The following is a 14,657-nucleotide window of genomic DNA, read 5'->3' on the forward strand; positions in this document are numbered from 1 at the left end:
GCCGTACCTATTCGCAGAAGACTCTTCAGACTGGAGAGGATGCATGTTCTAACCTTACCTTGTCTGTTCACCTGGAACTGGGAGGTGGCCATTCCTGGACAGCGTTATCAAGGAATCTGCTTATTGACTTTTTCCAGAACCAGCCCAAGCACAAAGTAGGCTATGCAGCGCATGAAACCACTTCACTGGAAGATGACTTGCAGTGACGTAATATGCCTAATGACTTGTAGAAAAAAGGTGTACTTGCATTCAGCTTCAGTATAGCTGCCGTACAGGCAGGTACAGGTGTGATATTTCCCTGCCGTGCCACTGTGGCATAATGCAAATTTAAACTCTTAAAGAGTCACTCACACACAACTGTGTGAAATATCCACATAATGTTCATCCACACTCGGAATGATATGTCAATCATACCTCAATCAAATCTATCGGCAGGCTAGACATTATTTTGATTGATTTGACAATACTAACCCTGGTGGCATAGCTTTCATGCTCCTTTGGTTCTTCCTTGCTGCAATGAGTCTGTTGCATTTTAAATAAATGAATGAAGAAAATACCACTCAAATATTAAAACTCAATATTAAAATATACATTAAATTATAAAACATTAATATTAACACATATTAAAACTTCCTTTTTGGGTTTCCTGCTCAAAATGTAGCTTTCCTAAATAAAACCATACAAGGGCATATGTGTATCACCATGGCTGTATGCTATCAGCTTGCAGCAGGGGTGCTGGCTTGCTGTAAATTGTTCTCATATTTTCACTAAAGAACACACAAAAAAACACAGTTGGTATAACATCACCCATACAGCATTTATTGGTGGACTTTGTTTAATATGGCAACATGAAGCTTTCAATTTTCATATATGTTTTGGCATTTGACAGTGTGATTCTTTGCATGTAAGAATGAGTGTTTCATATCTTCTTTATTATGGACGTGGTTAGTTCTCACTCCCACAAATGGCCAGAAGGATCTTCTCATAGTCTCCTTTGGTGTCATCCTAGAGTCAGAGGAAAGCAGAACCTCAGTATTGCAAAATTCTTTCGTGTACCCTTCCTCCTTGCCAAATGTTTAATTTGAAAGATATACAATTGAAATCTATACGTCGCTATGTATCTGAAAACATAATAATGGTTTACCAAAATGTCCTGATAGAGGTTCTTGTCATACTTCTTCGTGTACTCCTCCTTGATCTTTGCCAGATCTATCTCAGAGCGGCTCACCATGATTCTGGTTAGGATCTTTGTCCTGGTTCCCTTTCCCTACCAGAGCCATTATACAAGACATCAGGCGCAACGTCAACCAAGATTACACTTTTCTATGACAGCACTACTTAAAGAAAAAAATGATATTACCTTCATAGATTCATAGAGCTTGTCAGCAAAAAAGGCAGGTTTGCTTCCAGCACATTTCACTGAAAGACAAGAATGAGACAAACCAAATGTCAATAAATCAAAAAACATGTGTGTAGATGAGGGATGGTGATGAGTGGTGTAGCATATTACTCCAGCTCTTCTCTTCGAGCACTTCTCTTACCTACAGCAGTCAGACAGTTCTCTATATCCCCCTTCAGCTCCAAGTCCAAGGCTTCGGAGACGTCCACTTTGCTGTATTTGGAGTACATCTGGAACACTGTGTAAACCAACAGACCACACCGGTGACCACAGCACACGACATTGTTGTGTATTTGTCTAGTTGTGTGTTTGTTCAGTATGCTATTCACAGTCAAACCAAATTTGTTGTTGGACTAAATAATATAAATAGAAAACTACACAGCAACTGAGAAGAGTAAAAGACACCAAACAAAAGTCCAATGGCGGTGTATTTCCAGGTAACTTCACAAACAGTACTTTTGCGGAGCTGGGGAGCACTTCTGCTGGTGAGGATGTCAATGAAAACAGCGCAGTCAGTGCCCTTTCTCTGCTCTCCAGCCTCATATATAGCCTTGGAAGAGGAGTTACAGGATTAAAGTTATAGATACACAGTGTTTTAGACATACTGTATTCATTTATTGCATCCACTCACTGTGGCACAAAGAGGAAGTTGAAAAGACAATTTCATGCTTCTGCATGATGCTAAAAAGCTTGGAGTATGCAATACAAAATGTGCCCTGTGACTAGGGGTTTCAATGAATCAAGGAACTGTAATTACTCTGGCATCACTGTCTGCACGGTCGTCATTCACAATGTTGTCCTCAGACTTGCTGGCCTGAAAGCAAGAAAGAGATAAAGAATTATAAATATGCACAAAATCTATGAAACACATACAGAAATAGTGAAACAATGGCTGTTGGTTTTCCATAACCAAAACCCTACCTTACAGAGAGCAAGAAGGGCCTTCCTGAAATCACCTCCTGTGTCGGACTTGATGTCATCTTCCAGTTCCTTTTTGTATTCTATAGCAACAAAACAAAGATGGTAAATTGTGACACAAGACCAATCTAAACAATGTAGGACACCGACAGAAATATGGCCGGCTGTCTGATTTGATTGAGTGAAATTGATAAAAAAAAAATAATAATAATTACAGACCTTCTTTGTAAGCCAGTTTTATATCTCTGATCTCTCTGTTGGTCCTGGAGGCAAGGACCTCAACCAGTGTATCTTCATCTGTCCCTAGTCCCTGAATAGAGTTTGATATCAAATGTAATGTTAAATAGAGATATGAGCTTAGCAACCAATCAAACTGTAGCAAAGGGAGAGCGTGGTCAATCCACCCGGACTCGAACCTGTGTTTACAGGGTCGATGGTATGTCAGTCAGAGCACATATTGCACTCATCTGTAGTGACGATCACATCATCACACAAACACCCCTCCCTTATGTGCTCTTAAAGCAATGTGTTGATTGGCTGGACTTGTTTATGGCTTAGTCCGTCTCATTATTTGTATGTTTTTTGAATATACAGAGCCAGGGCTGTGTACAAACACCAGAGTGGTGGACAGCTAGAGGACCATCAGGAGTAATTTGCTGAATTCAACAACAATTTTTTACTGGAACAGAATCACGGAGGGCACTTTTTAGTTGCATTTAGGTCCGTTTTCTACAACAAATGAATGAGCAAAAGTTCAGGGTGTGTTACCTCAGTGTTGTTTAAGCACTGATGGACACAATCTTACTCAGCAACAGGGATAAAACCGACACATGGTTGCCAAGCGAGCCAAGATAGGCAGGAGGATAAGACAAGACAACAGAGAGAAACCAGAGAAGCCAGTCCCCCATAATACACGATAGGAGGACACTCAGTATGTGACACACAGTCTATTGGTCATAGCAACTCAATCACAACATTGTTTTGCTTTTATTCAAATCTCAGTTTCAGTGCTTTTATAGTCTCAGTTGCAGTGCTTTTATAGAGAGTTTGGAAATGCTTAAATCTTAACAACGAACATGAAGACGTTTATACATTTACCAAAAAAAAGCCAAATCTTGATAAGGTAAACACATTAAAAGTCAATCAAAATTACACCCCCACCCCAAATAAAAAATCTGACCTTCATGGCAAGTTTAAGCAGCTGGGCGTCATACTGGGCAGGGGTCTTGAGAAGAGCCAGAACAACATCCTCCAGCTCACCCTTCAGGGCCGACTTCAACGCTCCCTCCAAGGGCTAAACACAGAGCACAGCCAGAGAGATATCAGGCTCCTAACTGTCACATTATGATCATACGGGGTAGTGTGGATGATCACATGAGTGTGTGTGTGTGTGGTGCATTCTATGTATAAAAAATAAAGCATGTTAGAAGGCCCTGTATGTGCTTGAGGGTAAACGTATGAATGTGATCATGTGTATTCGTAAGTGTTTATGTGGCTGTACATAAACAAAAGAGTTTGAGGGAAGTGTGTTTTACCTTGCCAGTGGCCTTCATGTAAACAGCTTTAATCTGCTGCCGCTGGGCATTGCTCCTCTTCACCAGCACCTCAATAATGGTGGTCTCATCCACACCTGTAAGAGTGCATGATACAGTACCCTCAGTGGATAGTATGCAGAGTCACCCAGACACAAAGCTCACGTCTTAGGGGTTTTCAGCAAGCAATGCTGTAGGGTGCGAGTTGACGTTGGGAGTGGGAGTGGGTGCAATGTGATAAGTGGAGAGAACTGAACAAACACACCCACACAATGCAGTTGGTCAAGGGCAAACACCTACAAAGACCCACACACTCACCTGCAAGCCACAGCCTGCCTAGGCATGCACACTAACAAGGGGTTATTCACATCACTCTGGAGATTTCAAGTATTTCAAGAATATCTTAAGAGGCATAGTTCCTATAGAGGCAGATGTCTCTCAGTAGTCAGTGAGGTTGTTCTTGCATTTGGTCTGACCTTTGGCTTTGATGGCTTTGTCTAAAACACCGACATCTCCTTCAGCACTGAATTGTGGGTAAGGAGTCACCGTTCCCTTGTGTTTCTGTTGGCAACAGCAAATGTGATGTCATCAGTCATATTGCAGTAGTGAGACAGAAAGGTTATGGAAAACAAAAGGAAATCCCCACCCAACAAAATAGTGCAACATGGGTTAGAAAAACACAGACACGGCTAAGGAGTCCATCTTGTTTTGAGGAGGGAATTTTGGTCTATTGGGAGGGGAGCGTAGGGGAGAGAACATTCCTCCTCCTCTGAGTCACCCTGCTGAAAAAGCCCTCTTCCTCTTTTTTTACTGAATATCTCTTCCTCTCCTCCTCCCTCCTCCTCTCTCACCCTTTTATCCCACCACTCCTCCCACCTCCCTCTCTCTCCCTATCCCTATCCCTCATCAAATTAACTCAGACTGGTAACTTTTTCCACTGAAGAAGAAAAAAAAGGAAAATGTACTCCTCTGGTTTAGCCAAAGTTAGACTTACTGACTCCTCCGGAATGCCCAGATAGACTGTCTGCTGAAGAAATTGCTGGATGAATGACATGGTTCTGGATGTATCTGTACAGAAACAAACGAGTGAACACACTATTACTACGAATAATAATCATGAGGTGTGAAATCAAAGACTGGTATTCACACTTTCAATAACAGCTAGATTGTTAGCACTGCACTACTCTAAAAATGCCAGTCCCCTGACGCCTATGCAAACGGTTCTCAGATAGCCGTTGCAGTTTGTCTTACATCACCTCTCTAAGGTTAAGATTTACCGGGAAGAAAGTTCATGATTTACATTATTACAATCATCACTGATCATACCTTTATATCAGCTATACATTCATGAAATTATAAAAAAAATTACAGTTTACAGCACGTAAGGATATTCTCACTTATAAAGAACGGACAAATTCAATCAAATTGGCAGTAAGACAAAAATCGAACCACGCCCAAATTCCAAGAACATTTTTACACCAGGTACCTTTCCAACAAATTACAGCGTGCAGAGTGAGTTTTACTTCTTCAACTGAAAAGTCTCTGTAACAACCAGCAACCGTAGTTAGAACACCGTTTTCGTTTCCGCATTTACAAAGACTGAAGTTATGACAAAACTGTGTAAGCAACAGAACTAGTTTTTAACACCTTTGCATACCAAATCGTTGTTTTATTTACGTTTGTGAACAATTTGATGACCAACCCTTACCAGGTGTATGTCTTACCACAGCTGTATGGGGAGTAAAGACTTACCTACTCACAGCAGAGATTTTTCAGACTGTCAGCGGGGAGCAGGCGGCAGTGAAAGCCATGTATTTATACCAGTGAAACCCCACCTAGCAACGCTGGCGGACCACATGTTCAGCCTAGGCTGGAAGTTTACAGTGGGTTTGGTTTGGCGGCGGGGGAGGAAGTTTCCACATTGACGCTGGCGAGGCTTGAGCTCATTGCAACAATATAAAAGATTGCTATCGCCTGATGTACTGAAATACTCATGCTTAAATACTGATAAGCCTAACTGCCATGTTTTCCTTCCTACAAACCAGTCAGGGGTAGTAACAGGCAAGCTGACAGGTGTTGCTAACAGTGTTTTATTGGAAGCTTAACTTCAAAACATTGGACAGCAATCATTATAAAGTAATAAGTTATCACAATAGCTAAACATGTTTATCTCTGCTGTGTCCTATGCTTTATCTTGGCCAAGCTTGCTCATTTCAGTTTGCTGGGAAAAAATACTTTTGATTTTAAAGTAATTATATATGCTATACCCTCAAACATTTCGGTTTGCTGGGAAAAGATGCTTTTGATTAAATGTAAAGGAATTATAACATTTAAAGGAAATATTAAATGAATACAGCATTATACCACTGCCCACCTATAGGCTACAGTCTTATCTGTTGGGATGACACACCCTGTTCAGAATTCCTCGAAACATGTGAGGTCACACTTTGACAAAGAGGTAAATGACAGTGTTAACCCAGTGTGACACTAGGATTCCATCTGAGAAATCATTCCTGCTCTGGAATGTAATTGTTTTACTATGTTCTCAGAATATGGATTTTTCTTCATGGAATTGGTGGCACGGTATGTGATCCCATCACTGTTTGGCATTAAACTACAGATGTCTTTAGCTAAACCTGTCCATTGTGAGTTACTGGTTAATAATTTCTGTCATTTCCCCCAATTCAAAGCCCTTGTCTGAAAAAAATATCCACATTCCTTAAGGTTTTGTGGGCCTACAAGCATTGTCTAGCTCTACAGCTCCACCGCTGTTGTAGGTGCTCAGTGTGGGCATCATATCTGCTAGAGCACCATGGCAGTGCAGGTCAATGTTGTGATGTTTGTTTGAATGGCCAGCAAACGGACAGTGTTGTGAAGTGTTGTGAAGCCTTCTAGCAACCAACAACAGTGTTGGTCTTGACGCGAGACTGGTGAACTAATGACCAGACAACCCGAAGAGCTCAGTTACAGTGATGATGAGAGGTTACCTTTCAAAGAGAGGGTGTGTCCCATCGCTCTGAGTAGAGAACAGAGGAGGCCATGATAACATTCAGTCATTGTGTCAGAAAGTTGCAGAGATGACAAAAGTCATGGATGTTCTACACGTGCTACAATAACATAATCAAATGAATGGTGTGATGACTAGATCAGGTGTACTGGATTAGACGGAATGATTTTGTTTGATAGAGGACCCTCAGGATTAGCACTGTGGGAAAGACAGGTATAGTGTTTCTTAAACTATGTTACCTTTTTTGTTGTGTCACACATAATCCATTGTTAAATGTATGACAGTGTGTGTGTGTGTGTGTGTGTGTGTGTGTGTGTGTGTGTGTGTGTGTGTGTGTGTGTGTGTGTGTCTGTATGTGTGTTTGTGCTATAGACATATCTTGTTTATTAGAGAAAGAGAGAGGAGGAGGAGATAGAGAGGCAGTTCTACGAAATATCCTGTTACAATCTCTATCTCGCACATTGGAAACCTGAGGATGGCTTTCAATCTACCTGTGCCGAGCCGGCAAACTAATACCCGTCGTAACCAAACCCACCTCTAGGGTTTAATATTTCAACAGTGTTGAGAGTTGAGTTCCTCTGAAAAAGCTGCCTCTCTCCAGTTTTCCCCGAATGCCAACCTACTTCCCTGCAAACTCACGGCAGCAGGAGTAAGAATTGCATCAAGGTAACATTTCAGAAGAGGTGTGTATTGTTTTGAATGCATGTTGCTTCATCATCTGGAGTTTGTCTGTGAATTTGTCACTAAATGCACAGCTTTGTGACTGATTGATCGAGCTTCCTGCATGCTGTTCTGCTTCTCTGCATGCTGTGTCAGATTGACATGGGATATATCTTTTTTTTTTCTTCTTGGTAACAGTTAGCTATGCCAGTGTAGTTTTGATTAACGAGATACACGTGTTGGTCTTGAGGGAATGCCAAACTCTGCATGTCAGTTTGCAAGCTGTTCAGATGCTTTCATGCAGGTTAGGCACTGAATTCATCTGGAGTGGATCAAGAGTCTTGTTATTATGCCTGAAATGGACACATGTATATGGTGTGTGCAGAGACTCTGAAGTTGCTTGCTTCTTTATGCATCACAGGTATGAGGAAGAGTAAAGTTAAAGATGAATAAAACTCTGATTTTGCAGTCTTTGCTGTTCTGGTGTGTTTTTAGGTCAAACTCTGGCACCATGTACCTCAACTCTCCAGGAACCGAGAATGTGTGCATGTCTTTAAACTTCATGGGGAAGAAACTCCGCAACCACACCGTCGCTCCAACTAAAAAACAACGTAGGTGCTCAACTTCCACCTGCACACATCTACTGCAAGCTGGACCCCATGTAGTGTATCACTTATTTAGTTCAGCATTCCTATGCGGTACATACAAAGTGATAAGTGATGGGTATAGTGATTATGTAAAAACAGCAATGGACAGAAACATCATGATCATCGACTGTAGTGACACATAAACCAAACATTTTATTTGTTTATTTGTGTATTTGTAGTTTCAACATTGTGTACAGTTGTTGATTAGTGAAGTGATCAGTGAGCTGTAAAGAGTTAACAGAGCAAGTTATCAGACATCTAATAGATTACTATGGCGTTACTATGTGGACCCAGTGGACTTTCCTAAAATAAATGTTGAGTGCACTATCTGATAGATTAATTTTTATGGAGACTGGTTAATGGCACCGTCTTCAAACAGTTTATTTAAGCAGGTGGCTTTTTGATTTGATTTGCTGTGTTTCCTAACATGTTTGTTTTTCTACTGTGATTACTTTTCTAACTGGGCCTCTATTTGATGTCTATTTCCCATCCTTTGCACAGGTGCTTGGGAGACGACCACCCTGTCTACTTACACAGATGAAACAGTAGGCCGTACTAACCTGGTCCGAACGCGTGCTGTTATGCCCGCTATGGAGGATCTGCCCGGCAGCGTGCCGGACCTGAGGGCAGACACCTGGCCGTGCAGGCCCTGTGCCGTACACAACACTCACCTGGACCAGGACAGAGACACAGGTGAACTTGGCTCCAGTAAACCCTGATAACTACACTAGCTGTACCCTGGAGGTTCATAAACATTCCATACGAACAACTAAACATCTAAAAACATACAATAAATACAAGTACATACAAAAGTACATCACAAACTCAAGAAGCCATAACACAATAGGATAAAAATCCAAGTAGCTATGCCAAGGTCAAAGATGCAGTTCTCTGATTAAATGTACACAGTACCTTAACTTCTGAGGGTTTAACTAGCTTAAAGTAATGTGATGTAGGTTTAATCAATGATTCAGAAATCTTTCAGCTCCTCAATCTACCCTAATATGAGGGTGATAGCATCTCTTAGACCACTTTTTTGTTGCATGTTTTTATTTGCCCTTCTTGAACAAGACTTAGTTATGGAATTCTGTGAGGAAAAAATGAAGCAATGAGATTTTTTTTTTTTTTAAATGCTACTGAACCGTCCTGTTACTTGATGTTGCTTTTTCTGTTTCGCATAGTTTATTTATTCACTGTAAATGCTATTACTTTGTTAACTTTTATTTTGGTATTCATATAAACATGAAAGTCCAACATATTACTCAATAAAAATGGTTATCTCAGCGTTGAAACATCTTGAGTATGTGTGATTTTGTTCAATCACCTATTATTTTAATAACAAATGTGACAAAAATGTAAATTCTTCATGCTGGAGTTCCAGTGTCATATCCCTCAGAGAAGCATTGTGGAGTTTTGGTCTGAAACTAGTGAGCTACCTAGCTTAAACACACACAAAAACCACCAACAGCTCAGTTGGTAGCTTGCCAACAGGCTAACTGGTGTATTTTGCCGACATTGTTGGTGATTTTATACTTTGAAGGCTTGTGTTACAGTTCCACGGGGTGTTCCGACCCGAACCACAAACACTACATAGTGCATGGCCTAGACACCTAGTGGGAGCAGCAGGTGTGATTATCAGCCTTTCACTTTACCATATTCCATCAACCTTAATTTGAAAATGATGAGAGCTGCTCATAAAAACATACTTCAAAAAGTGGCAAATTGTTGCAGTGTTGCTTTAAAAGGACTTAACATTTTGCTTCTGTGTGCATACTGGTGTATGCATACTGGACTGGATTTAAAGGCCAAATATAAATACATTTATATTATCCGGGTTAATCATCATTTCACCCAAGGAAACATTACACTTGAAATGTGTAAGAGGAGACTGCATCTTGACCTGGCTCTGTGTGTGACTCGGCCCTCTGTTTCACAGTCCCGCCCTTTGAATGCACTGCCACCAGGGGGCCTCCAAACATACATGTTTGTCCCCTGATGAATATTTCTCAATCTTTTTATGTTTTCTGTGCAGTTTTACAGAAGTAAATCTCTGGTTACATTTCTTCACTATCATGTCAGTACCAGCAGAGCTGTTTACTAGCTCAGAGTGTGATAACACACAAATGCACTCTGACACCTTGGTATTTTTTTTTCAAATTCTTAAGACACAGTGACATCATTTGTTTTTGTTGGCAGTGTAAAATAATCCTTTTCCAACTCGACCCCCCTTATTAATCAGTTTTGTAGTCTACAGACTAATTCAAATGGAATTCAGTTATCTCACTTGCAAAATGTCTTGCCGGGTTATTAATAGGATTCACACATCACTGAAACTCATAAACTGAACGCTGAGTAATGGCCTTGCCTAGATAAGTGACCCTTCTCCTGAATGACTTTTGTCTCTAAACTCTTAAATAACAAAGCAGTACTAACAGTGCAAGTCAAATATGCTGATTTTAATCATCGGATTAACTGGTTGAAATCTTATGGTGTCAGTAAGAACTCAAAAGAAGGAAACTTGACAGTTCTGAGAATGTGGATTTGTCTGGAACATAACCTCGCACATAACGAGAACATGATCTAGTCAGACAGCCTTTTAAAACATATTAGTATTCACTGTATGAAGAACAATTCAGTTTCATCAAGGATGATCTTTTAAACAGACCAAGAGGCATCGTGGCTCATCAAAGGCAGGAGGAAGTGGGGCATGTTCAAGAGCTGGATCTCTGCAAAGCGTCAGTGTGAGGCCTCAGGCCACCGGGACCAAGGTAGATATCAACGTGATGTTTTATAGAGGTCATTTGGGATGTTATGCTTCTCACATCATTTCAGATCACTGAAAATGAACATGCTTCCAGAGTTTAGCATGAAAGAATAGCTGTATATTGTAGCCTATGTGTCTCCTTATAATGTTTGATTTGTTGATTTACTGATAGGAGTTCTGTCATTTGAATTCACTCTTATACAGTTTGTGGGTATTATAGGTTTTGCATGTAAGAATAGCTGTTGTAGACGTTGTTTGTCCGTTTATTGACTTACTGATTGAACTGATAGACAGTTTGTTGGTATTACAGATGTTTGTCTATCTGAAACTCAACACTTATTCTCTGGGTTCTCAGGGCCTGGTCCATCCTGTGGGCGGCACCTGCGAGAGCGAGAGAGTGAAGGGGCAATGGACGTCAAGATTTTCATCCCCTACGACTCAGCCAAACTGTGCATCACACAAGTACGCTCGGCCACCCTGATCAAAACACACAAAACAGCAGAGGATATATATATGTTTGGTTAGGGGTTGGTGTTGGTTAAGGTGATGTTCAGTGATCAATTAGAAAGACTGGAGTTGAAATTCAACAAACCATCTGTAAGGTTTTTTTGTATGTATACATGTACTGTAATGTGCTGTAGACAGACTATCCAAAAAAAGTGTTACCATGGTGTGGGTTGACCTTCTGTTTATTTCACATGTGACTCAAGCAGTGTCTTGGCTAATAGAGGGACAGAGCGTATCTTTGTTGTTGGGGGAAGGCTTGAGGTTTTGTTTTTCTTCTGAGTGAGTCACATGTCAGTCACTCTCCCCGTTGCCTAGAGATAAAAGTGTCCTCCAGGTTGTTATCGTCGGTGTGCCCTGTAAGCACATCACTGAATGATTAAACATATATTCTGTAGTGTTCGCTACATGCTTTTCAATATGAGCTATAACATACAGTATTGTGTAAATATATAAATACTAATGCACTTATTTTCTAGACAACTCTTCCACCTGTGTAGTGAGTGTAGTACCTTCATTTTTGCAATCCGGAAACAGAGCATTTTAATCTTTTCTGTCAGATTGCAGATGACATGACCGCAATGAGAAACAAACATCTTGAGATGGTTCAGGAGTTGGAGGAGAATTTTCTCATCGCCTCACGTGAGAATCAGGTGGATACTGAGCACATTACAGTACATGTATACACACACAGGTGCCACATGTAATGGATTGGTCTTTTTGTGTATGTGTGGTGCGTGTGTGTGTTTATGGTGTGTGTATAAAAGTAACAGCTCATATAAAATTATGAATGGTGAATAAACAGTGGCAAAATGTCTTTCTCGTAGTTATGAGTCCTCGTGTAGAAATGCAGTCTGTGTTCCTCTTGCTTGGGTCCATAGGAACGGACAGTTATTAAAGTAAGGAGTCATTACCAGACCAAGCTTAGCGCACTGAAGAGAATGCTGGAAATGTATCAAGAGAAGGTGGAAAGGAAAAATGCTTGCTGGGAGGAAAGAGTCTGTGTGAGTTGTTGTGCTAAGCTCTCCACAATGCACTGAATATATGATTACATTGTGTTGACTCCCACCATTTGGTCCTGGTGTGGATTATGCTTTATTTTAACACAGCAATACCTGTGCGTGTCATCTGTTGTCAACACAAAACAAGCAGGAAATGTCTAATGTAACATCCTACATGTTTAGTCAAAATCATGAAACTGTGTGCGCCGGAGTTCATGAGCACACCAGAGCACACTATGGCACTTAGGTACTCTAACGGTGTTGTCTTTAGACCTATATATCAAATCCACATAAACTGTGTTGGACTACCAATCTAAAGTGAATCTACTGGCCACATACTGCCTTGTTGGGTCTCTGGTTGCCATATCCAATGTGTCATTCCCCATTCACCCACAGAAACTGCAGAGCCAGAATGAGCACTTGCATCAGGAGCAGAGATCCATGCAGGAGAGGAGCACAGAGGAGACGGCCTCGTGGCAGAGAGAGAAGGTCTGACTGGCTCTCTCTGTGTTTCTGTTTGTTCTCAAATCTAACTTCCCATGGTATATTCCATTTCACATGATCAAGTTTGCCACAGCTGATGCAATAGGGTGGGATGATTTCATGGAATGCATATAATACTTATAATACATGGAATTTCATCATATTATGATGAATTTCATCAAGATGACGTCCATTATTTTTTAATAAATCACCATAATTAAGGGACAGTTGTCAGTAACTTTATTTAGAAATGAAAATGATGTAATTCATAACAGCATTCTTAACACTCCTGTGTTTTAGAGTAAGATGATGGAACTATTCTCCGGCAGGTTAGACCTCCTCCACAGCCATCAGGCATCAAGTAAGTGGAAACAGTATTTTTGTGGTCAGATTATGTCCTCATATGCCATTGTGTGTGTGTGTGTAAGTGTGTGTACGTGTGTGTGTAAGTGTGTCTACGTACATGTGGGTGTGTGCATGCATGTGCGCATCCACCTGTGTGTGAATGTGTGCATGTATTGTATACCTCTTATATGTATATGTGTTTGTGTGTGTTTCAAAAACGGAGAGAGGGTTGTGTTTCCAGACATTAATGATGAATGCAAGAAGGATCGAAGAGATAGATATGTTGCCTTTATCCTTGATGTTTAACCCTGTGTTTGCGCATAATATATCAGGGTGCACCTGAAACACTGAGGTTTGTCCCCCAGCCCTGCAGGAGCTGCAGATGGCTCGGCTGGAGGTGGGGAAGGTGCAGGAGATGCTGACGCCCCAGGAGCCTGAGGAGGAGCCTCAGGAGGAGGTGGCTGAGGCCAGCGCTGAGCAGGTGAGCAGGGTCTGCTGGGCAGCGTGCCGTACCCAAGGGCAGACACCTGGCCGTGTTGGCATGCATGATGCATGACAGCACGCATTCAGACCAGGTTGTCATGACCTACCGTTTCACCTGTGTGGGTGGACAGGGTTGTCATCTCCCAAGCACCTGTTAGGTGGCTTCACTTGGCTTGACTCTCTCCTGATTGCAGGTGACCTAGCAGTCAGAAGAGGGGGTCTCTGTCTTCCCCTGATAATGTAAATGTAGTGCAAGCTGGTAGTGCACCAGAAGGCAACATACAGACACATCAATAAATATTCAGCACTTACAGTTCCATGTTGTTTTTTATGGTTGTTCAACTCAAATAACTATGCAAGGGTGTGATAGCTTTGACTATGAGTATGGTGGTATGACTGAACACAGTTTGAAATGTACAGAATTGGCAAACCTCAACTTGATTTTTTTTTCATTCAATGATGAGCAGCCACCACTAGAGGGAGCCCAAGCCCGTTTAGAGAACCTGAAGGAGAGTCTGTTCAAGAGAGAGCGGGAGATTTCCCAGTATCTGGAGGGAGATGAGGATTCCCCATACACCGTGACAAAGACTGCTCTCCTCAAAGCTGTTGTGCAGAAAGTGAGATTACGATGCCCGTATATATGCTGCTCTAGATTCCGTGCGTGTACATAAAAAATTATAATCATATTATTATTATCATTTAAGATTCATGAAATACTTGAGCCCAGAGCCCATTGAGTAGTATTCCTCACAACTTTCTATGTGTGCACAGGCACATTATATCTATGGTGAGGTGGCAGAGGCAAAAGACCTGGTGGACCAGATGGCAGAGGAGAACCGGGAAGAACTGACTAAAGTCAAAGAGAGCCTGGACCAAGCTGACACGGCAGCACCGGCTGCGCCTCATAAACCAGA

The 14,657-nt window shown here is 41.4% G+C and overlaps 1 protein-coding gene across 2 annotated transcripts; it reads right to left on the minus strand.

Annotated features, from left to right (window-relative positions):
- Positions 1-830: 830 nt before the first annotated feature.
- anxa1a (annexin A1a) lies at positions 831-5,629 on the minus strand. 2 transcript variants are annotated; one of them, XM_080852902.1, is made up of 13 exons: positions 5,610-5,629; positions 4,844-4,917; positions 4,326-4,410; positions 3,853-3,947; positions 3,498-3,611; positions 2,537-2,627; positions 2,321-2,400; positions 2,157-2,213; positions 1,856-1,949; positions 1,542-1,637; positions 1,361-1,419; positions 1,145-1,267; positions 831-1,005 (listed from the first exon to the last, which is right to left on the minus strand). In XM_080852902.1, exons 2-13 carry the CDS (start codon positions 4,901-4,903, stop codon positions 946-948), a joined length of 1,014 nt encoding a protein of 337 aa, XP_080709028.1. In that variant the 5' UTR covers positions 4,904-4,917; positions 5,610-5,629; the 3' UTR covers positions 831-945. The 2 variants fall into 2 exon arrangements, with proteins under 2 accessions (XP_080709028.1, XP_080709027.1); XM_080852901.1 differs by having other exon boundaries at positions 5,602-5,629.
- Positions 5,630-14,657: the final 9,028 nt, after the last annotated feature.

Source organism: Sprattus sprattus (genome assembly GCF_963457725.1).
Source record: "Sprattus sprattus genome assembly, chromosome: 15".
In the NCBI taxonomy this organism is placed as follows: domain Eukaryota; kingdom Metazoa; phylum Chordata; class Actinopteri; order Clupeiformes; family Clupeidae; genus Sprattus; species Sprattus sprattus.

Coding starts and splice junctions, on each gene's coding strand:
- anxa1a (XM_080852902.1), bottom strand. CDS start 4,903: ATGTCATTCATCCAGCAATTTCTTCAGCAGACAGTCTATCTGGGCATT. Junction 2,214..2,320: donor CCCTTCTTGCTCTCTGTAAG/GTAGGGTTTTGG, acceptor TCTTGCTTTCAG/GCCAGCAAGTCTGAGGACAA. Junction 1,950..2,156: donor GTGCAGACAGTGATGCCAGA/GTAATTACAGTT, acceptor TCCTCTTCCAAG/GCTATATATGAGGCTGGAGA.